This window comes from Ciona robusta, chromosome 9 (genome assembly GCF_009617815.1).
Source record: "Ciona robusta chromosome 9, ASM961781v2".
Classification (NCBI taxonomy): Eukaryota; Metazoa; Chordata; class Ascidiacea; order Phlebobranchia; family Cionidae; genus Ciona; species Ciona robusta.
Window position 1 is genome coordinate 52,670 of NC_143243.1, and position 25,983 is coordinate 78,652.

General features: G+C 39.7%; 4 protein-coding genes across 7 annotated transcripts in view; 1 reads left to right on the forward strand and 3 right to left on the reverse strand.

The window, feature by feature from the left end:
* Positions 1 to 9,474, reverse strand: part of LOC149730485 (thrombospondin-type laminin G domain and EAR repeat-containing protein-like) — a 22,619-nt gene extending 13,145 nt beyond the window's left edge. Inside the window, exons 1-10 of the mRNA XM_089883884.1 lie at positions 9,333 to 9,474; positions 4,382 to 4,468; positions 3,814 to 3,907; positions 3,615 to 3,765; positions 3,370 to 3,560; positions 1,946 to 2,121; positions 1,766 to 1,894; positions 1,463 to 1,707; positions 1,215 to 1,404; positions 924 to 1,150 (exon numbers count right to left, since the gene is read on the reverse strand). Coding sequence (XP_089740010.1) covers positions 924 to 1,150; positions 1,215 to 1,404; positions 1,463 to 1,707; positions 1,766 to 1,894; positions 1,946 to 2,121; positions 3,370 to 3,560; positions 3,615 to 3,765; positions 3,814 to 3,907; positions 4,382 to 4,451 — 1,473 coding nt within the window. The 5' untranslated portion in view covers positions 4,452 to 4,468; positions 9,333 to 9,474. The remainder of the gene's footprint in view (positions 1 to 923; positions 1,151 to 1,214; positions 1,405 to 1,462; positions 1,708 to 1,765; positions 1,895 to 1,945; positions 2,122 to 3,369; positions 3,561 to 3,614; positions 3,766 to 3,813; positions 3,908 to 4,381; positions 4,469 to 9,332) is intronic.
* Positions 7,559 to 20,581, forward strand: LOC149730486 (thrombospondin-type laminin G domain and EAR repeat-containing protein-like). Of its 3 annotated transcripts, XR_016385623.1 has the most exons (14): positions 7,561 to 7,990; positions 9,346 to 9,596; positions 9,649 to 9,848; positions 10,850 to 10,934; positions 10,987 to 11,104; positions 11,164 to 11,301; positions 11,354 to 11,598; positions 11,649 to 11,835; positions 11,895 to 11,965; positions 12,013 to 12,171; positions 12,223 to 12,398; positions 12,589 to 12,687; positions 12,869 to 17,896; positions 18,245 to 20,581. XR_016385623.1 is itself a non-coding variant. In XM_089883880.1 (13 exons), the coding sequence occupies exons 1-13, from the start codon at positions 7,903 to 7,905 to the stop codon at positions 13,023 to 13,025; spliced, it is 1,974 nt and encodes a 657-aa protein (XP_089740006.1). In that variant the 5' UTR covers positions 7,561 to 7,902; the 3' UTR covers positions 13,026 to 20,581. The 3 variants fall into 3 exon arrangements, 2 of the variants coding, with proteins under 2 accessions (XP_089740007.1, XP_089740006.1); XM_089883880.1 differs by having other exon boundaries at positions 12,869 to 20,581; XM_089883881.1 differs by lacking the exon at positions 12,013 to 12,171 and having other exon boundaries at positions 7,559 to 7,990; positions 12,869 to 20,581.
* LOC149730487 (uncharacterized) lies at positions 13,271 to 17,104 on the reverse strand. The gene is made up of 15 exons (XM_089883882.1): positions 17,087 to 17,104; positions 16,446 to 16,519; positions 16,159 to 16,357; positions 16,001 to 16,105; positions 15,805 to 15,877; positions 15,636 to 15,733; positions 15,485 to 15,586; positions 15,247 to 15,431; positions 14,963 to 15,185; positions 14,696 to 14,911; positions 14,550 to 14,639; positions 14,187 to 14,247; positions 13,991 to 14,133; positions 13,749 to 13,934; positions 13,271 to 13,539 (listed from the first exon to the last, which is right to left on the reverse strand). Exons 1-15 carry the CDS (start codon positions 17,099 to 17,101, stop codon positions 13,378 to 13,380), a joined length of 1,932 nt encoding a protein of 643 aa, XP_089740008.1. The 5' UTR covers positions 17,102 to 17,104; the 3' UTR covers positions 13,271 to 13,377.
* LOC149730488 (triple functional domain protein-like) overlaps positions 18,576 to 25,983 on the reverse strand; it is a 25,436-nt gene continuing 18,028 nt past the window's right edge. Inside the window, exons 34-52 of one of the 2 annotated variants that reach the window (XM_089883853.1) lie at positions 23,615 to 23,707; positions 23,432 to 23,556; positions 23,249 to 23,377; positions 23,001 to 23,096; positions 22,748 to 22,816; positions 22,488 to 22,655; positions 22,282 to 22,439; positions 22,110 to 22,179; positions 21,813 to 21,995; positions 21,369 to 21,664; positions 20,876 to 21,051; positions 20,722 to 20,823; positions 20,457 to 20,581; positions 20,381 to 20,400; positions 20,025 to 20,234; positions 19,900 to 19,972; positions 19,746 to 19,845; positions 19,548 to 19,695; positions 18,576 to 18,998 (exon numbers count right to left, since the gene is read on the reverse strand). In XM_089883853.1, the coding sequence (XP_089739979.1) occupies positions 18,887 to 18,998; positions 19,548 to 19,695; positions 19,746 to 19,845; positions 19,900 to 19,972; positions 20,025 to 20,234; positions 20,381 to 20,400; positions 20,457 to 20,581; positions 20,722 to 20,823; positions 20,876 to 21,051; positions 21,369 to 21,664; positions 21,813 to 21,995; positions 22,110 to 22,179; positions 22,282 to 22,439; positions 22,488 to 22,655; positions 22,748 to 22,816; positions 23,001 to 23,096; positions 23,249 to 23,377; positions 23,432 to 23,556; positions 23,615 to 23,707 (2,453 nt within the window). In that variant the 3' untranslated portion in view covers positions 18,576 to 18,886. The remainder of the gene's footprint in view (positions 18,999 to 19,547; positions 19,696 to 19,745; positions 19,846 to 19,899; positions 19,973 to 20,024; positions 20,235 to 20,380; positions 20,401 to 20,456; positions 20,582 to 20,721; positions 20,824 to 20,875; positions 21,052 to 21,368; positions 21,665 to 21,812; positions 21,996 to 22,109; positions 22,180 to 22,281; positions 22,440 to 22,487; positions 22,656 to 22,747; positions 22,817 to 23,000; positions 23,097 to 23,248; positions 23,378 to 23,431; positions 23,557 to 23,614; positions 23,708 to 25,983) is intronic. The other variant, XM_089883854.1, reaches the window with a different exon arrangement.

The following is a 25,983-nucleotide window of genomic DNA, read 5'->3' on the forward strand; positions in this document are numbered from 1 at the left end:
ACCATTCAACCCAATATATTACACACAATCACCCCAATATATTACACACATTCATCCCAATATATTACACACATTCATCCCAATATATTACACACATTCACCCCAATATATTACACACATTCATCCCAATATATTACACACATTCACCTCAATATATTACACACAATCACCCCAATATATTACACACATTCATCCCAATATAATACACAATACAATATAATACACACATTCACCCCAATATATTACACACATTCATCCCAATATATTACACACATTCACCCCAATATATTACACACATTCATCCCAATATATTACACACATTCACCTCAATATATTACACACATTCACCCCAATATATTACACACATTCATCCCAATATAATACACAATACAATATATTACACACATTCACCTCAATATATTACACACATTCACCCCAATATATTACACACATTCATTCCAATATATTACACACATTCACCTCAATATATTACACACATTCACCCCAATATATTACACACATTCATCCCAATATAATACACAATACAATATAATACACACATTCACCCCAATATATTACACACATTCATCCCAATATATTACACACATTCACCTCAATATATTACACACATTCACCCCAATATATTACACACATTCATCCCAATATAATACACAATACAATATATTACACACATTCATCTCAATATATTACACACATTCACCCCAATATATTACACACATTCATCACAATATATTACACACATTCATCCAAATATATTATACACATTCATCCCAATATATTACACACATTCATCCCAATATAATACACACATTCATCCCAATATATTACACACATTCACCCCAATATATTACACACATTCACCCCAATATATTACACACATTCACCCCAATACACACATTCACCTCAATGTACTGAACGGGTATAAAATGCTGGCCGGCCATGCAATATATGACGGACTCCAACACACTGGTTGTTCCATCGAAAGCGTTGGCGATCGCAATGCACGAATATGAAAGAACTTGAAAGTGGGTAACCCCCAATGCTCCGTATGTTAATATACTTTGATGGGGTTCGAACCATCGACCCGTCGGGTTCCATTTGTAAACTATCGACGTCACATTCCACATACCTGCGTAACAACATTATGACATTACAACATTATGACGTGTTATAATCAATTATGACATCACAACCTCCAGTATTATGATTGACAAGAACAAGGAAAGTTTCCCCGTCATGGTCGAACGCATCCACGTCACGAGCACGTGATGATGCCAACACCTGGTGGCGCATGAACAACCCCCGCCGTCGTGACCACCGGTAGATGACGCTGGAGACTAGGGGAACCCCCAAACCCCCATAATTGGCGACCACTAAGAAATTCTGGAAATAGAAACAATATAAACATATTGATGACAATAGAAATAGTATACCACCCCACCTCGTGCCCGATGTCGAAATATTTCCACCTAGTGGCCGATTGCGTCCTCAATGTTTGGTGAATGTCAAACTTTCGACCAATCGGATCCCAGAGAAATATTTCAGAATAATTTTGCGCGCCATGATCTTTATTAGCTGTAGCGAGGAAAGTTCCGACGCCCCAAATATTAAAGATTTCTATGGAAGTTGAATTACTTCTTGCGTCAATGTCGGCGTAGTCGATGACGTAATCCATGCGATCCAATCCTGTGTGACGTCATTTGAAGTAATTAAGATGTATGACGCCATAATAGTTGATTGTTACCCGCGCGAACTTTTCGATATTTGGTTCCTGTACAAACTTCCAACGTCATATCCTGCTTATACGTCATAATGCCTTTTCTTTGTGATGTACATTCATCTATCGGGGATTCCCCTTCAATTGTGACGTGTGCTGCGAGTAATATGACGTCATACAACGTTCAATGAACCGAGTCGTTGTTACCTCTTATTGGTTGGACAGGATTTGATTGACAGACGCGATTCGCTGCATCCGCGCCCGGCAGCAACCGCACTTCTCTTAATAATCCAGTGAACCTTTTCATCTTTGACCGCTTGCTGGCGATATAGAACCTCGTGTTTCGCAAGTTTAATTTACTCGGGAAATCTTCCTTCAATTTTCTGAAAAAAAAATCGCGGGAAAAGTAAACACACTTATTCGCAAACAATCACACACTGTGACGTCATGTTTGTTTACAAATAAAGCTCATTGTGACGTCACAGTGATCAATCATGGCGTTTGCAGCAACATGAATTCGCGCATTTAACGATCGTTTGCAGAAAGTGCATTGTTGCGTAATAAGAGAAGCCGCGTGTACTGTGACGTCACATAGACCTCTCAACACATCAATAGCGTCGCCGAATTCCGCGAATTTTTTGACTTTATGCCCAAAGTAAAATTTTCTTGAAAAAATGAAATATTATTTATTGTAAGTTCTCGATGGTGGGAATCCCCCTTGAATGAGCCAAGATAATCACGTGACACATTATCTCCTTGATGTTTTACCAGTGTTTCCATGATTGTTTGTGGGCAACACTGTCACGCCATTTGTGACGTCATAGACGATTAGAGCTGCAAACACACAAGCAGTGTTACCATATAAAAACTTAAAGATATTTGAAATTACTTACTCGGCAACACTTTTGTACCACGTGAGGAATGCAACATAATTACGTCTATGACGTAACAGTAGCGATTGAAAACAGTCGCGTCGATGAAATTTACGAGGAATAATTTCAAAGCGATTCGCCGCCGTGGTTTACGACGAGTGTATAACCCGCCGCAAATATTTAATGTTCGCGATATAATGACTCTATTATGGAATAATGGAAGCCGACGTAACAATGCTTTAACCGTTGCTGGGAATAAAGACAAATCTTTCTTTCATCTCTACCGCGTTGCATTTGAAGCCGTTATACGTCATAATTTAGAATATTGCTTTGTGACGTAACACACAGGGCTATTACCCTTATTTGAGAATTGTAATTGTTCTTTGTTTACGTAACAATGGAAACAAACAAGCATTATGACGTAGTTAACATAGCGGGTGCCTTTTTCTTACATTCTCTCGTTTATATCCCATCAATGTTGAACAGATGTTCAAAAATAAAAATTTAATTTCCGGTTTAAGCGATTGTTACGTCACGGAGGGTTGTTTCGCATAAAATCGCGGAATCGCGGATTCGGTTTCGATCAAAGTTGGTGTGGGATCCCATTGTTACGTCACACTTACGAACGCCATTTAAACAATAACTTCCGCTTTCGCCGCACGAGGTCGCTCAAGCGTGACAAACACGTGACAACAAGGGGGAGATCCCCGACGAATTATGACATCACAAAATGAATTATGACATCATGAATGAACTCACACTACTGTTGGTTGTCCGCAGTCGAGCGTGAACTTAACAATGCCGTCAGCCAACGTCACAATCATCGTCTTCCACGAACCGGAAGTTGGGATTCGGCAACTCACAGATCTCTTTATGACATCACTACCAGCATAATCGAAGAACAATCGATCGCGGTGAATACGAATCGCAACAAGCAGATTTCGACGATTCTAACAAACACATTGTTACGTATACAATTAGGGTATTATGACGTCACAACCAACCTGAGCTAATAGTGACATCACAAACTCGCTTTGTTTCGGTTCCACGTGCTGTTTATACGTCACAATGAACGAAAATTCGGCGGGAAATTTGTTACAATGGGTGAATATGACGTCACTATCAACACCGAGCAACCGCGCGCTTTCGTCGAACCTGAAACAATGGGGTTACATGACGTCATAATCATGTGGATTGTTCTACCTGTATCCCTTTATGACGTCATCAACGACCTCGATGCCTGGACGATCCGGGGATTCCCCCAATGCGAGACCAAGAAGATCAATCGCGGTCGAATCTTTACAAAAATATTTCGATGTTTTTACTCAATCGTCGAATCGCGTTTGCCGCGGTAGATCAAACAAGTTGGCAGTGTTGCCGGGTAAATATATCGTAGGCAACACTGCGGTAATTGAAGGCTGTTTGTTTTTACAATCGACCAATTGGAATCGATTTCAAACAATTTCGATTCTTTGCTCATTGTGACGTCATAATGGGTTAAACGTTAAGAACACTTTATGACGTAACAATCGAAAACAATTGCATCGTTTTGCAAATTAACTATGACGTAATTGATCAATTGTCACGCTACAAAATGTATCACGAAACATCGAAATATATTCGGTAACACTGATCGTTGTTACGTCATAATTGGAGAAAATTATTTAATTTTATTTTGATTTTATGCAGAAACACTGAAACGCGATGTTTCAAAAAACATCTTTGAGTAACAATAAGACAACAATACTTAATATTATTACGTTATAATTACCTGTACATAATTGTGGAATCGCGTAGCATCGAAGGATCATCAACGTCACAATCAACAATTGCCCTACCATAACTCACATAGCGGTCGCTGAAACACATTATGACGTTGCAAATATAATAAAGACCTAACAATGGTTGCATGTGACGTCACACAGCACACTACGCTCTATTTATAAATCGCGATTTTGTCGCGGAATTGTCAACTTCCGGTGTATATTCTATTGGGACAACTTACATTATTACGTCAAAATCGATTAACAATTGTCAAGAGATTTAGATTGATTATGACGTAACAAGTGAGAAACAAATTTAACAGAATGTGACGTAATGAGACGATTTATACGTCATAATGCATGTATATTGCGTGGCGATGCATCGTGTGTGGCATTATGACGTAACAAGAGGCCTTTGTTAATTCGAAATCATCGTAAGAAAGTAATTTTGACGTCACAGATGAATTTTTGAATAAATTAAGAATTCGAAGCGATAGTCGCGATTTGAGGTTTGTGATAAAAACAACTGGAAGCACTGCTTAGTGTTGCCGAATATTTTCATGTTTGTTGTGATGCGGGTCACGTCACGTGTATGACACGTCACAGAGAGTCGTTTGTGACGTATCCTACACAACCGTTGTTAAATATTTTTGCATTGTGACGTAAGCTATCGATAATATTAAAGACAATCAACATCCCAATTAACATTGTTACGTTATAACAACAAAGAATCTGGGTGAATTTAAACTCGGCAACACTGCAGTAATTATTCGGTGAGAATCGACACTATGACGTCAGTATAAACCTGATGTTTAATTATCGATTCAAGAATAAATTATAAGTTGCCGAGAATCAGGAAACCAATAATCGACATTGTCACGATACACGTTTACACGCGAAATAACGAAGTTCATGACGTCACACTTCACTGATTCTGTTACAACTGTAATATTTTAAACAACAGTCTTCTCATAATAAACAATCTAAAAATATTCTCTCTGATTCTAAAACAGCCTTCAGTAAAACAAAACTCGATGAAATAAAACTTTCTACTAGCGCGTAACCATGACAACTTGACTTTTTCACTTTTCTCTCTTCGGGTTGGAGAGCTGCCAGTAGCGATGCAGCCCCACAACCCCACAACCCCACAACCCCACAACCCCACAACCCAACAACCCAACACCATCTTCCACAGCTTCACGCTTGCTTGAAATAAAAACCAACAAGCACTCGTTTCATCTCACAAACTTTTTCATCGACGCCGCTCACCGCGACTCCCGCGAAACAAAATTTATCAAAATCATTTTTAGCATCAATGAGGACTGTGACGTCACATACGATGGATTATCTCATAATAAATACTGCGTCACAAACCATATAAACGCGTGATCAAAAAACAATTGAATTTTGGAATAATATTGTTTGCTTGTGACGTCACAAGTGATCCACTTCCGGTATTTTTGCGCCAAAATCGCGATAACTTTGTTTCGAATTAAATCGGATTAAAACACTTGGCGATTATGATCAAACAATAGCGTGTGGGGATTAAATATGACGTCATGAATGTTCCTTCCAGCGTTTTTGATTATGACGTAACATGAGAATGACGGATTAGGGGATTAACCTTACATGATACCTTGCTTGTATCTCTGCAATTATCACGTCATAATCAGTCGATAGTTGCGCTTTGATGTTAATCTGTGACGTCACAATACAAACTACCACTCTGCTGCCACACAGTGGTAACGTATGAAATTCCATGACACCATTAGAGGCCGTTGTTTTTATAGTTACGTCACAATACAGCTCACAAGCGTAATAACTTAACACCGCCACCATGCGTATTTATTAATCACAAATTCGCCCGCACGGTGGCGCTCGCAATTAACTTGAATTAAAATTGATAAAAAATTAAATTGTGACGTAACAGAAAGACAACAAAGGCCGATTGTTAAACAGATTACGTCACAGAGGTCATCAATTAGGATCAGCCGACATCTTTGGCGCGATTCCAATTAAAGATTTTAATTATCGGTTCATTTAATATCGTTTATGACGTATCAATATAGTGAAGTGGCATTATGACGCATAAGTTGCAAAGAATTTCTCGCCAAAAATTTAAACGAACCATTCGGGGTGATAATATGACGTAACAATACAAAATTCTTCATCGAGAAACCACGAAACAAATATTTTTGAGAATTCCATATTTGGCGAATCCATTGTTTCGTCAACAAAAATAATTGTCGACGTTTGTTACGTCATAATGGAATGTTTATTTTTGGTGATTTTTATTATGACGTAACCAAAGGGATTGTCGTTTGAACAGGTGCGATGAGACGTAACTATAATTGTTTCATTAATTTAAAACAATCGTGCGATACATGACGTCATATACCCCTGCATTTGTGACATCACAATGAAAAACACGATGTATACGTCATAATAATGTTTTAATACCGGAAGTAGCGATGGCGCCGCGAAGTGACAGCTTCGCAAACATCACGTGATCATCGAGATTTAGTTCGTATGTGACGTCACAATGGGGATTTTTACAAAATGTCGTGACATCATAAACCGTCCTTTAATGACGTCATAATACAACATCGCTTTGATATATTTTGTTGATTTAAAGATTATCCTTTCATACGTCATAAACGAACACGAAAATTCTAATAAACTCTTGACTTATATGACGTCATAATAGACAAAACAAACAATTATTGTTTGAAATTCTTTGAAGAGAATTATAAATTCTTGAACGATAGCTGCAGTGACGTCACAATGCAACAGCTGTTCAACCTCGCTAAGTAAATATTCAACCGCAGCAGGTGGGATCTATTTTTTTGATCTAAATTTTGTTAAAATGACCACGCGGATGAATATGTTAAAAGCTCCGGCCACTTTAGATCAACGCGATAACGCGACGATTGTTGCTTCAGTTTAAATTATAGGCTGTCGCGTCATAATGTATCTCTATGACGTAACAATGCAATATTTTAGAAATAAAAAAAATTGCCGCAATATGCCATCACAATGTTACAATCACGTGACAATATTGATATGTATCTACGTAACAATGACCATAGATAAGGAACAAACACATAGCCCCTTCTTCTCGCGTTCTCTCGTTTACTGCCTCTCTCGTTTTCTTTTTAAGTTTTCACCAAAAAGTTTCGATTCAGTGAGAACAGCGAGGTGCGCGATTGACGCGATGTTTGGGTTGTTGCGATTGGGCTAATTATAATGTCACATTAACGTTTTTCCGTATATTGTGACGTAACAATAGGGAATATTGAAGAAAGGTGATTGTGGCGTCAGTTTTTACGTTTTCTTGAAAGCGTGGTAACAAACAGTATAACTAACGTCACAATCGAAGTAATTCGAGAAGATAATTCGTTTCCGCTGCTGACAAGTGATTTGTGACGTCACAATGCAGAATGTGATGTCATAGTAGGGTTTGCTGAGTAAGGTTAGAATTGCATCGTCATCTGACGTCACAAATGCTTAACAATTCTCTCGGTAAATAATGATTGTGACGTCACTGATATGGATTGTGACGTGGATTACCATAGCACCGATGACGTCACCGAAACCTTTACAAAGGCTCTGCACAGGTTGGATTATGACGTAATAATAATGATCTGCATTGTTACTTGAATAGTATTTGTGACGTAATAATAGCGAGTTGTTGGGAAGGATTTTAATAATCAAAGTTGTCGGATCGACTCCCATTGTTAATCTGCTTGTCAAACGCGATTCCGCGATTTGGGTGACCACGTCATAATATCCCATTATTCGTTAAACTTAGTGACAATGGTCGTCTATGATGAAACAATGAATCATCTATCTTAGGTTTCCTCGGTTGCTAAGCAACAATGCACCGGAAACGTCACTAAATGATAAATGTGACGTCACAATGCCCATTAAGCCTAATAAACATTGTTTCAACATAAGTGGCGATTGTTGAACTTGCAGAGGAATCTACTTACGCTGGCGCCAATGATCATTATGACGTCACAATTGTTTCACTTTCGATTCTTTGTTACGTCACACATCATATTTTAAGTTTTAATTCGCGAATCTAAGAAGTTATCTGTGACGTCACACACCCTTTTAACGTCGCGCGATGTTTGCGATTCCACTCCAAGAGGATTCCGCCAAAACTAACAATCCACTATTATTACCTCACAACCAATATCAGGTTCTATTAATTGTGACGTCATAATCAATTAATTATTTTTACCACGTCACAAAGTGTCTATTACGTCATATTGGTCCCACCCAAATCGTGGATAAGCCTCTGAAATAAACAAGTATTGTTTACGTCACAATAACGCTTTGTTTACGGTAAAGTTTTATTTAACAATCGTGTTTGTGACGTCACAAAACTTGACCAACGACGTCACAATAAACATCCGTAATGTTACGTCACAATGCTATCGATGTGATGTCACAATGGTGTAAAAACCGACAATCAAGTGTAATATGACGTCGTTATGATAAAATCCCGTCACGTGTCTTACTGAAGAAAAATAGATTTATACGTCACTATGGAAGCTATTGTTACGTACCGCGTGCCAGGAATTTATACGTCATAAATAAATTTAACGTCATAACTACGAAATAACCAAACACTAAAAATGTTTCGAGGTTACTTCGGGTCGTTGCCCTCCATGTAGGGGTCATAACCCGTGACGTCATCAAACATACTTTGTTTTGAAAATTGAGACGGGATTGTGACGTAACAAACACCTAAATTCAAAACAAATGTTCGACGTCACAACTATTGTTACGTCATAAACTTAAAACAAACCCCATTGTCTACCTTGCAACGTCATAATACAGGTTGGTTATTTTAGAACGGGAAGTCGCGATTTTAACAATCGAACAGGAAGGGGGGTTTGTTACGTCGTAAAGGTATAACAATCCTCCCGAAAACGTCATAATTAACCTTACCTTATATTCACAGGTACTGATGTTGTGGATATATTGGCTTTATCTTTAAGTGAACATCCTGACCTCCCAACCGGTGTGGAGATATTTAAGGAGGGAGGAGTCACAGGGTACAGGTTTGACCCCGAAGCAAGGTTACTCGGGGTCAACGCCGACGTCATCATGACGTCATGCAATTTCTTCCCGCGCGAATTTTCATTGGTCGTGACGTTCCGTCGGGAAATTCCCAGGAGCGAGAATGAATACTTGATGACGTTGGTGGGGCAGGTGGGTGACGCATATGACGTGACGCGCATGACGCAACTAACGTATGACGCAGGACCGGCACACGGTGTTGGTTGGATTAAGATTGCAAAGAAATTCGTTAAACTTTGAGTTAGTTGGTCGAAGTTTGGGTGAACGTCGTAATGTTAGATACGAAGATGCGAGGTTCAACGACGGGGAGTGGCACACAGTGGTGATGGCAGTAGCGGGGTCAAAAGTCAAGTTCACAATAGACTGTATGACGTCATCTACAAGGTAAAAATAAGTATTATGACGTCAAATATCCTGTGCAGATGTCGTTTGTTTCGTCACAAACGCTGGTCACGCTTCACTGGCCACGAACACGTGTTTATGACAAAACAATCGAAAAACTTTAGCTATGACGTAGATAATGCTCGTTTGTTCTTCTTTCTTACGTTATATTAAACTTAATCTCATGACGTCACAAAACAACTTAAAAATCTTTCGTGAATATTCGTATTGTGACGTCACAACAATTGAAACAATCAAACATTGTTTTCCATTGTTTCTTGTTTATGACGTTTGACTCCCAGACGCGACATCTTTATCACGGGAGGCGATGGAAAGTAACAGTGTTGCCAGGTGGAAAGTAACAGTGTTGCCAGGTGGAAAGTAACAGTGTTGCTACGGTCTAGTGGGTTCATTGTTCCGCATTGTTACGTCACAAACAACCCTTAATCTTTGACCCCGCCTGAATAATCGGCGCCGACCTGGGGTTTCAATGTTGACCGAAAACAAGTTTGGCAACACTGGGTAATTGTAGCGAACATGAAACCCTTGAAATCGAAAACGTCACAATCACATCCATTATTACGTCACAATCACATCCATTATTACCGCAGCGATTTTTTACATTATGACGAAATAAAAGCGGCCCTCACTTGGTTACGTCACAAACCAGTATCGCATTCCAGTAAACGTCACAATCGATAAATTTGATGCCGCGTTTTATCGCGACCACCCATGTCACAATGATAGTGACGTCAGCCATTATTGGACCACGTGACGCTTCATTGACTCATGTGGCGTGTACCTCACTTCCGGTTAGGAAATTATCGCGTTTCCGGTTTAACTGTTGCGTAACAATGGTCGTAGGCTGTCGATCAAACTTAAGTTGTCTGTGACGTCACAGTTCATCCCTCATGTTGTGATGTCACAATAGAGTTTCCTGCCGATTGTTACGACACAAACAACCTCATAGTCACTACCGCCACCTAACGAGTGTTTCGTTACAGCGGATTAATTTTTCCGCAAAGAATGTCCACCAGAGGCGCTAGACTTCACATCGCGAGTCGAAGAAAAAAACGCGGGAGATTTACAGTAAGTATTATGACGTCATGGTAAGGTAAATTATAATGTGACGTCATAAAAGGGAGTGCTTCGACAATTGAAGTTCATCGCGGGAAGTGACGTTACACGCCATCTTTGTCCTACGTCATCACACACGTCATATCCGGATTGGTTCGGAGTTCAAGTTTACACGAGCAAAAGTATGACGTCACTTTTTTATGTCACAATATTTTTACGTTAATCATAATTATGACGTCAGAAGCAACAACGAAAGTGGTCGTAGATGATGACATCACGATGACGTGTACATCGGATAACAAAGGACAATTAATGTACCGGAAGCAGGATGGTGACGTCACAATGTGTCAAGAAGACAAATGGATGACAATCGCTTCGAGTATGACGTCATAATACTTAACATAAACACGTCATAACCATCATTGTTACAGCACAGCCGAAGCTTGATTACGTCATTGAGCATGGGTCATTGTTAACGAAAAGTAAAACGCTCGACATCGAAGTTTTTGAGGTAGCAGGGGAGGGAACGTTTCTCGCTGCAGCCAATCAGGGACGAGATCGGAACATGGCGTCGACGATTTATAAGTGGGAGAGCGACACCAAGCGGTTTGTGGCGTACCAAGATATCGCCACTGAAACAGCGCGTCACTTCGAATTCTTTACAATCGAAAGCGAGGTGGGTTTGTTACCTTATTGTGACGTCATAATGTGATTGATTGTTTCCAGCAATTCCTCGCTGTAGCGAACCACGAGGTTGGGAATTCCCCGACAGCAGTGAGCGCCATCTACCGGTGGAACCACAAACGCCGAAGATTCGTTCCGCATCAGTTCATTCGAACTTTCGCCGCAAGAAATTGGGAAAGTTTTCAAGTCGATGGTAAATTTTACCTCGTGGTGGCGAATTACGCAGGAGGTGACGTATTATAACTATGTATGACGTCATACGATATATTGATACGTCATAAATGGCAGACAATGGACAGAAAGAGACGAGTTGGGTTTACATGTGGAATCCAGATCATCGCGCGTTTATTAAATACCAGGTAAAGAATACAATGTTCTAATATCATCAATTACCATTGTGACGTAGGCGCTCCAAACAATCGGCGCTTATGACGTAGAACATTTTCAAATCGGAGCCGACCATTATCTCGCTGTAGCGAATTCGTTTAATGGCGTCAAAACGAAGCTCGATAGCGTCATCTACCGGTGGCGACATTCCAACTTCGTTCCTTTCCAATATATTGAGGTAAGATCCTAAACATTAATTAACAAATATCTTATCATTCGCCATCCGCAGACTTTTGGTGCCACTGATTGGGAATATTTCGTCATATCCGGTCGCCACTTTATCGCTGTAGCGAATTATTACGACAACAGTCCAGATCGGGTCACCTACGTCATAAACAGCTTTATTTTCGAGTTTCAAGAAGAAATAAATCAATTCGTGAAAATCCAAGAAATTCCAACCCAGGGGTAACGTATGTTTTTATAGGTTCGAGAATTTGCCCAAGAAAACAAGACAACGGTAACTGCGTTGTTCCTTGTATGCGGGTTGGGGTCATATACCCGGGGTAACTTGGGGTCATATAGTCATGTACATGCATCAAGGGCTATTAAATGCCATATAAATAGGTTGGGATTAAAATGCTTTACTTTCAAACAGCGCCCGTGACATCGAAGTGTTCGAAGTGGGTTCGGATTCGTTCCTCGTTTCGGCCTCGGCTTCGGACGAACACCGAAACCATAAGAGCGTCATCTACCGGTGAGAATCTTTCATTAATATGTGATGACGTAACGATCAATGACGCACCTAATAATATTTCACACGTCCTGGTTACGTCAGTATTGGTTTCACCTGACGTCACCACCCATTTGTTAGTTCGGTTTAGTTTTTTACTTTGAAACTTTGTATAAAAATCATCAACTACCCGGTCTTACTTTAGGTGGCAAGGTATGGAACACTTCGTTCCCGTTCACACCGTTCCAATCGGTCCATGTGCAGATTGGGAAGCTTTCCGCACCAGTCGGGGTGAATATTACCTCGTGTCTGCAAACGTCATATCAAGGACTAGCGCCATCATGCGGATGTTAACTTATTGAACAACTTACCACGGGACGGAGCCGTCCGGAGTGATGACGTCACCGTGACGTAATTATTTATTCTTTTGCTTGCCATGTCATGTTCCGCATGAATTATCAGCATACCCAATAATCAGCATTGTTACAAAACACTGTAAAACAAAATTTTTATCGAACCCAGATCGATGAAGTTTCACCATTTGTTGCTCAGGTATTTCGTTGTTTGTTGAATTAAAAATATTTTCAGCTGTTACATCACAATGAAGTTGTTTGTTTCTTATTTATTGCATCATATATCAATTGTGATGTCACAATAACAAACAAAGACTTCAATTAAAGAAAACATAAACTGAGAATTAACATTATGACATCATCATGAATGATCGACTTCGCCCCTGTTATCGCCAACGTTGTACTTCACCCAATCCAACGCGATCGGGGCCGACAACATTTCATCGGTGAGTTCGAACGAACCACAAAGTTCCAGCGAATGAGGAGCCAACATACGACAACTTTGTGCTACTGCCTCGTTTACCTGTCAATCAAACGCAACCCGTCAACCAAACGCAACCCGTCAACCAAACGCAACCCGTCAACCAAACGCAACCCCTCAACCAAACGCAACCCCTCAACCAAACGCAACCCCTCAACCAAACGCAACCCGTCAACCAAACGCAACCTATCAATCAAATCCAACCCGTCAATCAAACACCTCATGTTCGCCGCCAATCAAAGACCTCATACCTGTTTAGCGGTTTGAGGTGATATAAGTTCGTGTGCGGTGAACCATCCCAGATCCCGTTGAACCGCGTCGAGCAGATAAAGTCGTCGGATTTCACGGATCATCGGTTTCAAGCTATCGTCACATGACTCAAGGACGGCTTGCGATTGGTCAGAAACCAGGAGTTCCCCGAAAGCGAACGCTGCACCCTGTTCGTAGGAACAATATCAATAACAACCCCCACACACCCCCAACCCCCACACACCTGAACGAGATCACTTTCCTTGAGCATCCACGTCTCAAACAATCCCTTCTTTCCGGCCGACATTAACTTAACAGCGAGTTCCGAGAATCTTATCATGTCCCTTGCGTCCAGTAGGTGGTGTAAGTATCCATCGTTCGATAAATCTGTCATATATTATTTCTATTGTATATTACTAATATTATACTTTTATGTTTACCTTCAGCAACTTTCTCGGGGATTCTTGGCTTGAATTTCGCGAGTCGTTCCTTCGCAACTTTCTGTTGCATGAGGTTAAGTTAAAGTTACGTTGTCAAACATAGGGAACCTAATGAGGTGAATGCAATATACTTTGGCTCTGCTTGTTTGTATAGACACCTAACAGCAGGGTAAAATCTGGGGTGACATTGTTAAAATACAGTTACACTCATATTTTTCAAACATAGGGAACCTCATTGAATAATGTGGTGAATGCAATATACTATTGCTCAGCTTGTTTGTACAGACACCTAACAACAGGGTAATAAACCCACCCACCACACCCCCCTGCCACACCCCCACCACACCCCCCTGCCACACCCACCTGCATAAGCACAGAGTTGTCGCCTTCAGCGGTCATTGAAGCGTGCGACGAACCGATGTAAGAACCGAACCTATTGCAACTCAAGTATCCCTGTGATGTCATAATAAACTTGTGATGTCATATTAAACGTGACATCATCAACCCACCTGCCCCCCACATCGTTCCCTAGCAACCGTGGCAACCTCACCGACGTGCCAACCAACAATGGCCTTAATGACGCAACAAAGGGTGACGACCTCCGCGTGACCTTTAGAGTCGCCTTTATTAAGTTGTTGTTTCGTCCACATGTCTTTAACGTAGTCGAGCGCAAAGTTCATCACGTATGTTCTCGCCAGTAGAGGGAGCAACGCGCGCTGTTGTAGCTTAAGGACAAACCTCGTTAAAATATAAACATTCACCACACGATGTCATACCTGGTAAGTGAGTATAGATGTATCCGACCTTCCTCCCTTTCCAACAGTCAACCTCGTAGCAGCGTATCGTAACGCGATGGTGAGACACGCCTTAGCGGCTCCCATCGACATAGAGGCAATGCAAATACGACCCGATAACAATTGGTCTGCAACTGTTAGAAAACGATCTCTACCACCATCTATGGACGACGTAAAACTTCCGTCTTCAGCAACGTCTGAGTACCTGGATAGAAATCATATAAATATACCATGCTCGGAGCCGCCCCGCTGCCACACCCACCCACCTGTTCAGCAAATTCTCCCTCGGCACCCTCACATTATCGAAGAACAACTTTGCGTTATCGACCCCGTTTAGCCCCATCTTGTGCCCCATGTCCTCAACCCTCACTCGGGGCATGATTCGCATATTATCGTCACGGATACGAACCAAAATACCATGGATTCCCTTGTTGTCTCCATCGATTAAAAGCTGAACAACAGGTTTTGCAACTACAACATAAAAATAATATAAACCAGTCAGACCTGAGCGAACACGATGATATGTTTCGCATGAACGGCTCCGTTGGTGATCCAATATTTTTGAGCGAGCGTCGTTGGAGTGTTAATGATAAATTCTTTGCTTTCCTGGAAATATTTTTGTTATTTAATATTCCTATATGAGGGTATTCCCCACCTTATCATAGACAGCAGTGGTTTCCATCTCCACAGCGTTGTTCCCGTACCCAAGCTCCGTTAAACCAAAACAACCGACGTCGTCCAAAGTGTCAATGCCTGGAACATAGATATCATATATATTGTGTTCATTGTTCAACATAGATATCATATATTCAATATCTCATCACCTTTAATTAATTGATCATGATGACGTTTAGTTCCGAGTTTGACGACAGAACCCCCGAATAAGTTAAACTGAACCTGAAACCAACATCTATGATGTCATAAACAATGATAACCAATGTCTATGATGTCATAAACAATGATAACCAACGTCTATGATGTCATAAACAGTGTTAACCAACGTCTATGATGTCATAATACCGTCATCTTTGTTGCCATCGCTGGGTCGATGATCGCCGATATTTCGTGAGCGGCAAATATTCGAAGTGGGTTCGTCCAAAAGTCGGTAACGGAGATAAACTTTGCCTGCAACATAAATATCTTATAAAACATTTATATTTAACAATTTATATTATTACATCACAAATCCTCTGTAAGCGTTGAAGCGCGACCTCTCGTTCCTCGGCCAAAGGAATGTCGTATCTAGGGGTCATTACCGGGTCACTCATGAACTCACGAAACTTTTTCCTCATTTCATGATTATCGTGGTCTAATAGCTTTGTCATCTTGCTGGGGTCAAAGGTCAAACTACGATCATTCGTGCATGACCACTCCTTTCTACAATGAACATTATGACATCACTTCCTGTTTTAACATCCTCGTTACCTAGGTAACCATCAACAATCATCATTATGACATCACAAACCTCAATTGTTCCGGTGACATCGTGTTGTCAAGGTTTTGGAAAAGTTTTTGGTTTGTCGAAACATTTCGTGAAATCTAACAAAAATTAATTAACTTTTTGGACAGTTTTGTTTATGACATCCCAACCGGGTAATCCTTTAGCTGGTGGCCACCTGAAATTTTGGTTTCAAAATGTTCTATAGCCCTCACCGATACCTGCTGTCTAATTTTTTTTTCAAAAAAGTCGGGCGTTCGTGTCGAAAATTAACTTTAAAAATGCGCAAAAACATGCTGTGTCACCGTAATTCGTCTGATTTGCGTAAGGTTAACGATTTATTACGTCACAATCGCGGTCCGTTACGTCACAATAGTGGTATATTACATACGTTATACGACGGTATAGCCTTGTTTTTCCCCACTGTTTTAACGTAGGAATCAAACGTAACAATATGCATTCTATGACGTAATAATCCAACCTTGGTTTAATTCATAACGGCTGATATAGAAAATACGGTGACGCAGCACGATTTCGCGCACTTTCAAAGTTAATTTTCGACACGAACGCCCGAGTTTTTTCAAAAAAAAATTATACAATGAGTATCAGTGAGACCTAAGGAACATTTTGAAACCAAAATTTCAGGTGGCCACCAGCTAAAGGATTACCTCCCAACCGTCCATTGTCATCTTTAAGACTCACCTGACCTGGAAAATAATATGACATCATAAAAACAAAAAATAATTCTTTTTATTGTTAATTACAAATTAGTAATTTTAATATTAATAGTTTTAGTTAAAATAACAAAGTCATTATTCATTAACAGTTGGAATTCACAGCAAAACAATAATCGTTAAACAGGATTATGACGTGATAATAATATAAATCACGTCACAATACTCACTTGTCCAAACTTTCGTCGAGAGATTTCCAGAAAACTTGTTGGCAGAAAATAGAAACCTTGAACCCGACATTTCGTGTTTTGGTAAGAATGTGAGTACTGGGTCACAGGGGTCACGGGGTTAAAGTTCATATGGGGGAAGCACTGTGAGACAGAAATATTATAAAACAAGAGAGCTTTTTCACAAACAGGTCTTTTTTAATAAAATGTGCTCTTGATAATTCGTTAAACGTGTTATTTTTTATGATTTATCGGTGGTCGACCAATATTACACCAACTTGTTTTAGCAGACTGGGTACATTTTGTACCAGCGCAGTAAAAGGCAGGAATACCTCATATTTAGATGACCAATGTAGCGATTGAGTGTGTTTACCCCACAGAAATAAAATGAGTAGAACGCGCAACTTCCCAAAACCGTGATATATTCTTTTTTCCATTCACGTGACCGCCAACTCCGTCCCCATTTCGCTTGGTCTCCATTGTAAAAGATAGGCGCACAGTGATTTTAGGAGGTTTTAGCTGTTTATTTTAAAAACTACACCAACTATTCCACTTTATTAGGCCAGTTTAATGTTTGGTAGGTTAACGCTTACACTTTAGCGCTTGTTTAGGAAAATTAATTATTTTATAAATTTAATTAAAAACGTTCAAACAAACGGTTTGATAGACATATATATATGTCTGGAAATATTTATTTTTCCCTATAAACTTAAATTAAGTCAAAAAAACAAAGAAAAACTACATAAAACGGCCTGGCTTCCGTTGTCTACTATAGTAAACGGGAACGAGTCGTGAAAAAGAGAGAGAGTGTATCATGCTCTCTCCTTTACCGACATTAGAGATGTGCGTTCTATCATAGTACTCTAAAACAGTGTTTAGAGTACTATGGTTCTATTCTTTTTTATTTCTGTGCCCTACAACACAGATCAAAGAGAAAACGTATGTTCGTAGAGAAGCACTCATGCGTGAGGAGGAAATGTGCGCACAATAAAGAAACAAAGGAGAAAGGGGAGTTACTATGTTAGTGTACCATAGATATCATATATAGACAAGTTATATATATGATATCTATGACCTGGGGTCACAGAGGATTTATTAGAAATGTTATTAATATCCTTGGGGTTGGGTAAATGTTTTTGAGACAAAGTTTTGAAAATATTTCGTCCCTGAACCTTAACGTTGCTAAAGACCCGGTGGCGCAAAAGATGGAATGGTGACGACATAATAGCAATGGCTGTGACATCATAACAGCAATATACAGGAATCAATGAAAAATTTTATTTGCTATGAAGCAATTGTGACGAAACAATAAACAATGGAGTGTGACATCATAAAAACACAGCGATAAATAAACCTTGATGGTTTGTGATGTCATAATTGCTCCCGAATCACCAGCTTTAAGTAAAAGTGTTGCCCGCTAAATTTTGAACGAGACGACTGGAAACACTGCTTCATAATAGAAATATTATAAAACAAGGTCATGAGAAGGTAAACATTGAAACGGCAACACTGAGCAAAATATTGGCCGGCAACACTGGTTGCCTAGCATTGTGACATCACTGTTTTGTCATCTGATTATCTGTGACATCATAGTAGATGACAGTTGATCCGAAGAATGAGATTTGGACGAAAGTTTTTCCGAACTTTTACTTTTTCGTAAAATCCTTGTCAGGGTTTGTCTGCAGGGGAATTTCCAAAGTAGGATATGAATGTAACTTATTTATCCTCGCATGACGGGGCAACCACAGTCGTTATAACACGGATGTTTTGTTTCATACACCTCGTGCCTGCTTACAAGTTACCACGTATGTAACTTATTTATCCTCGCATGGCAGAGCAACGACAGTCGTTATTACACAGGTGTTCTGTTTCATACACCTCGTGCTCGCTTACGAGTTACCATGTATATAACTTATTTATCCTCACATGGCGGGGCAACCACAGTCGTTATAACACGGATGTTCTGTTTCATACACCTCGTACCTGCTTACAAGTTACCACGTATGTAACTTATTTATCCTCGCATGACGGGGCAACCACAGTCGTTATAACACGCGTGTTCTGTTTCATACACCTCGTGCTCGCTTACAAGTTACCACATATGTGACTTATTTATCCTCGCATGACGGGGCAACCACAGTCGTTATAACGAGCAATTGCTGTTAGGTGTCTTGCCCAGGACACATACGCCCACGATGGTAGCAGCGTCGACGGCAATTATTTCCTACCTTGAGTTTCCTTTCTTATTGTTCCGCTTGACCGCACGCGGTGTTGATCGTTGATGGGAAACCCCCCCATGCCCCACCACGACCCCAGGTACCCACCCCTCAGCAGCGGGTGTACCCCCATCACCCACTTTATGTACCAAACATAAACCTGCGTGGATGATGTCATAATCGATGATGTCATGAACGATGATGTCATACCTTGTGCATTGGTTGCGATAATCTCGAGGGGATCTCCCTTATTCACAGAAATCTCATTTTCACGAACAGCTCTATATTCGCTTGTTGCAACGACCATCGACTACCATGAATAATATTAGATTTCTATGTTTAATATCAGGTTGGGGGAAATTACCTTCTCTAGCACCTCGTGTGACGAACGTAACGTCCCGTAAGTTGAAACGCTCGATACGGATGTTTGGTCGAAACTGTGGATATTTGGTTAGATGACATCATCACTCGATGACATCATCAACTTACCTTGTGACATCACCAGGATAGATGAACTTGCAGGTTGACGAACGAATATTGGCCGGAGATAACGGGGACGACCAGAATGAGGTTTTAGTCGATAAATCTGGCGCTGATTGGTGGGGACCTCTATTGTTGTTGCTCTTTGTTGCCAACATGTGGTAAGTGCTCGCTGGTCGCGGTTCAATGGGATTGTTCCGGTTCAATAAACAACCCTCGCTGATAAATATATTATTTCTATAGTGCTAGATATATAATATTTCTATTGTGCTGGAAATATAATATTTCTATGAAATATATTATATCTGTGGGGCAACAAATATATTATTTCTATGGTAGCACAATACGAATACACATATACTCACGTTATTTTTTCGCTCGAAATCTGAAACATTAAAAATATTTAAAATTGCTAAAAATACCAGGAGAATATATTTTTACCGAATCTTGTTGTTTTGACCCCGGTGGTGCAGTCAGCTCGCTAGCTCCTTCTAGCGACTGAAACGACATCGTTGACGTCGTGCCTACACCACCCGTCTCACAGTTTAAATGCGACCGAAATGTTGCTGCAATATTGTGACATCATAGTTACAATAACCCTATATAAACGAGACAACACTTGGATGGGTTTAGTTTTAAACCAGTCATATAATTATGTTAAAACTGAAATTCCTGCAGTTTTACTTTTGAAAAAGATTAAACTTACAAAGAAATGGCAAAGTATTGTTGTTGTTGTTGTTGTTGTTGTTGTTGTTGCTGTTGCAAATACTTTGTTGTTGTTTTTGTGACGTGATTGGATCGGCTAAAGCTGCAACGAAGTTAATTAAAACAACCAACATTATGACATCACAACCACCAACCATTCATAAAGTTTTGTTGATTGTCTAATTGTTGCGTCACAATATCCATCCATGTAGACTTAATGGAGCAAGACGGTGCGGTGAGTTCTATCGAGTCGGGAAATCCCCGCTTCCGCAACTTAAATCTCACGTCTGACGTCGGTATGTCAATCAACTCAAGATCTGTGTTCTTTATACTGGGGAGGGGGCGTCGTTAAATTTAACCTCGCATGGCGGGGCAATGACAGTCGTTATAACACGGGTGTTCTGTTTCATACACCTCGTGCTCGCTTACAAGTTACCACGTATGTAACTTATTTATCCTCGCATGGCGGGGCAACCACAGTCGTTATAACACGGATGTTCTGTTTCATACACCTCGTGCTCGCTTACAAGTTACCACGTATGTAACTTATTTATCCTCGCATGGCGGGGCAACGACAGTCGTTATAACACGGGTGTTCTGTTTCATACACCTCCTGCCCACTTACAAGTTAACACGTTTGTAACTTACCTGTCTTTGTACACGAACCCTCGCTCCTCAACCTTCTTGTCGATCAATTCACTGAAAATCACCGATTGTTCGAAGAAAAAAACTTTTCGTTCTTTTTCGTTGGAACCGGAATTAACGATGAAGGTTTCGTGGAGGAGAAGTTTCCCTTGCGCGGCTATCCTGCCCTGGGTATAATCCTTCATCCTTGCTACCATCATCATATCGTTGGCAAGTTTGGGCACGACGTGCATCACGTGCACTGCTGCGCGCAACTCTGTGCAATCCTCGTTCGCTCGTTCCGTGAATTTAAGGAAATCCTGCAAATAATCCATTATGACATCACACAATTGATGACTCAAAGCCACAACAAACGAGTTACGAACGCAGGGAATAATAGAATCGGTATCACACAAGTCTCGCTTAACACTGAATCATTTAAGCGTTAAACATAGAAATCATACAAACCTTCAATAAAAGTTGATATTTCATGATCCTTTGCACAGGTTTAATGAGATAATCAGTAATGTCCAGTTTTGTCCCAAGTTCATCTTGTATCTCGCTAAAGTAAGGTACTTTGTGTTTATGGACGAGATATTCTGATAACGGTTTGTTCTGGCAATATACCACGTACATGTTCAATCTCCTCTCCTGTCAATCAAACATAAACACGATTGAATGGAACGACGTTCATTCAGGTTTTACAATTTGTTTGTTAAATATATATTTATTTTACAGTTTCTTTTGCAAACTACCCCCACTTACGTATTTACAAAACATGCGTCCCATATTCCCCGGGTCGTCCAAACATGCCTCAACCTCTTTAAGGAAAGTGCTAAAACATAAAGAGATCAAAATAAATAAATTAATAAAGTAACTGAACATAGCATCTTACATCCACATAAACCACCCAACAAACTCGACACCAACAACTTACTCTCGGTGCCATTCAAATATTCGAACAATATTTCCAAACACGATGCGTTCCTTCCCATTATCAGGTGAGGGTAATCCCCGCTCCAACACCTTCGTCATGTACATGTTCGCCACCGTGTTAAGATCCGCCACATATTCGCGCTCCGTTTCCACGAGTTCCTGCAAACAAGTGTTATTAAACGGAACCGACTCGCCAACCAAACCCACCATCAACACGTATCTGCGTCGCTGCAACGATAAATCAACTTCATTCAATGCTGGTTTCTCTGCCACTAGGGGGGGTTGGTCACCTATGATTGAAGTTTCACGAAGCTCCGATCCATTGTTGACGCTGCCATCGTGTGGTTGGGCTGTTGTGGCACTCGTTGAAGGCGGCTTTATGACATCACAATGTAGTATTATTATGGCATCACAATGTAGTTTTATTATGACATCATAATGTAGTTTTATTATGACATCATAATTACCATTTTCATCCAAATGTCTTCGGCTAAACGATCGTCATCGTCGTCGATGGTTTTGATTGGCTGAGACTTCTGCAAATAGAAATAGTATAAATATAAACTAAATTACAATTATACAAATTAAATAGAAATAATATAAATTAAATAAAAATATTATAAATTAAATAGAAATAATATAATTTACATCGAAACAACACAAAAACAAATGTAAGTAACATTGAAATAATGAAAACAACATAGAAACAACATAAAATACCGAAAACTTTTCGCTTAAAATAATTTCCATTTCTTGTCTGAGGTCGTTTGAATGATTGAAGTCAAGTTCGGGTTCGAGGGAACAAGCTGACGATAGCTAGGGGTTGATGTGGGGGGGTGGGGGGAAGTTTAATAAGGGGTTGGGGGGGTGAAGGGGGTTGGGGGGTGAAACATAAACATTAAATTACAAACAACAAACAAACAAAGACGAGCACTGAAGCAATATGAGCATTATGACATCATAATCACCTGACTTCCGACAAGTTTATTTCCGACGATCTGCATAGGTGGCGGTAGAGAGACTTCTTCCTCGTCGTTGCCGTCGGATACAAGGTGTTTCACCGACGACGGTTTTATTGGCGTCTCAAGGGATTTCGTCTAACATAGATATCATATTAACAACATAGATATTTTGTGATTAAAATGTTTCACCTTTTTCATGCTACTTGTGTTCGTTTCATTGGAATCATCAACTTGTTGGTGTGGGATCTTGTAAACAGTCGCACTTCCGCTCGTTATCTTTTTCCTCGAAGCTGACGTTAACCATTTACGGAACCCTGGTATTATGACATCATCAAACGTGACATCATCAACATTATGACATCATTAACTCACCCGATCGTTTCTCGTTGGGCAACGTCGCGGTTGACCCCACGTAACCTTTCGACCTCGTGACCTCACTTCCGGGTTCGCCGTCGGCGCTCGTAGCTGAAACATAGAAATAATATTTACACTAAACATAATGAGTCATCTTTCTAAACGCACGAGTCACTGTTTTGTTAGTTTCGTAACTTCTTTTATGGAAGTTAACATAGACATCATATACAAACAACATAGACATTATATATAAACAACATAGACATCTTATATACCAACATAGACATCATATATAAACAACATAGACATCATATATAAACAACATAGACATCATATATAAATAACATAGACATCATATATAAACAACATAGACATCATATATAAACAACATAGACATCATATATAAACAACATAGACATCATATATAAACAACATAGACATCATATATAAACAACATAGACATCATATATAAACAACATAGACATCATATATAAACAACATAGACATCATATATAAACAACATAGACATCATATATAAATAACATAGACATCATATATAAACAACATAGACATCATATATAAACAACATAGACATCATATATAAACAACATAGACATCATATATACCAACATAGACATCATATATAAATAACATAGACATCATATATAAACAACATAGACATCATATATAAACAACATAGACATCATATATACCAACATAGACATCATATATAAATAACATAGACATCATATATAAACAACATAGACATCATATATAAACAACATAGACATCATATATACCAACATAGACATCATATATAAATAACATAGACATCATATATAAACAACATAGACATCATATATAAACAACATAGACATCTTATATACCCTCACTGATGACGTCACTATCAGCATTGTGACGTTGCAACAGAAACAATCGCGGACACCTCGCTAACATTTTATAACAATCCATTCTAAAACTCAACAATGGCCGATTGAAACTTGATTGTGACCTAGACGTTCCAACAATTACCGTAATATAAGACAATAATAACCCATTGTTAAACTGATTATGTCCTTACTGTTACGTCACAAGCTGACTACAATATATCTAGAACTGTGAAACAATCAACAACATTCCAATAGCGCTTTAACGCGAATCTATGACATCACAAACGAATCGGGCCGCCGCTAATGCAACCGACCAGTGTTGCCTGGTAAATAGTTTTAAGCTGGAAACACTTTTATTTCGACTTCATCGAAGTTTTAACACCGGAAACACTTGAGAAAAAATTACTTGGCAACACTGCTTTCACTTCGATTTTTTTATCGGGTCGAGCGCGATTTCGACGTTTAATTCTAAAACCCCCAATATCACGTGACGACGACCAAGGTTAATGCGTTGTGACGTCACATCAGTGCACAATGACGTAACAATGAAACACAACAAACAGCGACCGCGGTTGTATGTGACGTCACAATTGTTCACAATGAAACGATTTGTCGTAAAACCTAGAATTGATTCGTCGATAAATAATTGATGTCAGTGATGACCGTAGGTTAAACTTTTGTCGATTCTTTCTTGAATTTACTTTAATTCGGCACCACTGGGATGCTAACATCACGTGGTCTATTGTGACGCTAAACATCGCACTGTGACGTCAGATTCCAATCGAACCGAATTTCACAGGAAATGACGTTAGCGTGGGCGCGAGAATATCGGATGTGACGTCACAATGTCTATTCAACATAAGTGAAACACGACTATGACGTAATAATCAATATACCGGTGTACAAGGAGAACTATAGCATTGTTACGTCACATACAAGAAGCTGCATGATATCGATCGACGCGCGAAACCTGACTTTGATTAAATTAATATTTCAAACAATTATAATAAACAAACCAACTAATTCTTCGCTCCTCCAGGTTCTTCTGTTACGTCTCAATGATATTTTACGAAGCTGTTCTAACGGCATTGTTACGTATGCTGTGTCACAATGCAAGTGATCGCGGACGACCAGTAGTCACGTGGGCGCGCATGTCACGTGATCACTGTTACGTCACTGAAACGATTGTTAATTGATTGCTTGGTCACAATGAAAATTAATTGCATTGTGACGTTGAGATTTTTTGCCGAATTCACCATTGTGACAATGAACTACGTAACAATTACATTTACACACCAATGTTACGTCACAAACGTTCATTTTGTATGAACATTCTCGCGTTGTTCAATATTAGTTTCATTATTATAATCGCGCAGCACTACCACTACCACACAATATAAACGCCCAGCTCACTTTTTTCTGTTTCGTTTTCACAATTAAACGTTAATCACCCGCTGGTTATGACGTGTACGGTTATGAGTCAACTACTAAACAAAA

Excerpts from the sequence above, each read along its gene's own strand:
- LOC149730487 (XM_089883882.1), bottom strand. Across the intron at positions 15,878-16,000 it reads CGATGGCAACAAAGATGACG|GTTCAGTTTAACTTATTCGG; the intron begins GTATTATGACAT and ends TGTTGGTTTCAG. Across the intron at positions 14,134-14,186 it reads CCCCGAGAAAGTTGCTGAAG|ATTTATCGAACGATGGATAC; the intron begins GTAAACATAAAA and ends AATATATGACAG.
- LOC149730486 (XM_089883880.1), top strand. The coding sequence starts at position 7,903 with ATGATTGTGACGTCACTGATATGGATTGTGACGTGGATTACCATAGCA. Across the intron at positions 11,302-11,353 it reads ATGGATGACAATCGCTTCGA|CACAGCCGAAGCTTGATTAC; the intron begins GTATGACGTCAT and ends TCATTGTTACAG. Across the intron at positions 12,172-12,222 it reads TTCCTTTCCAATATATTGAG|ACTTTTGGTGCCACTGATTG; the intron begins GTAAGATCCTAA and ends CGCCATCCGCAG.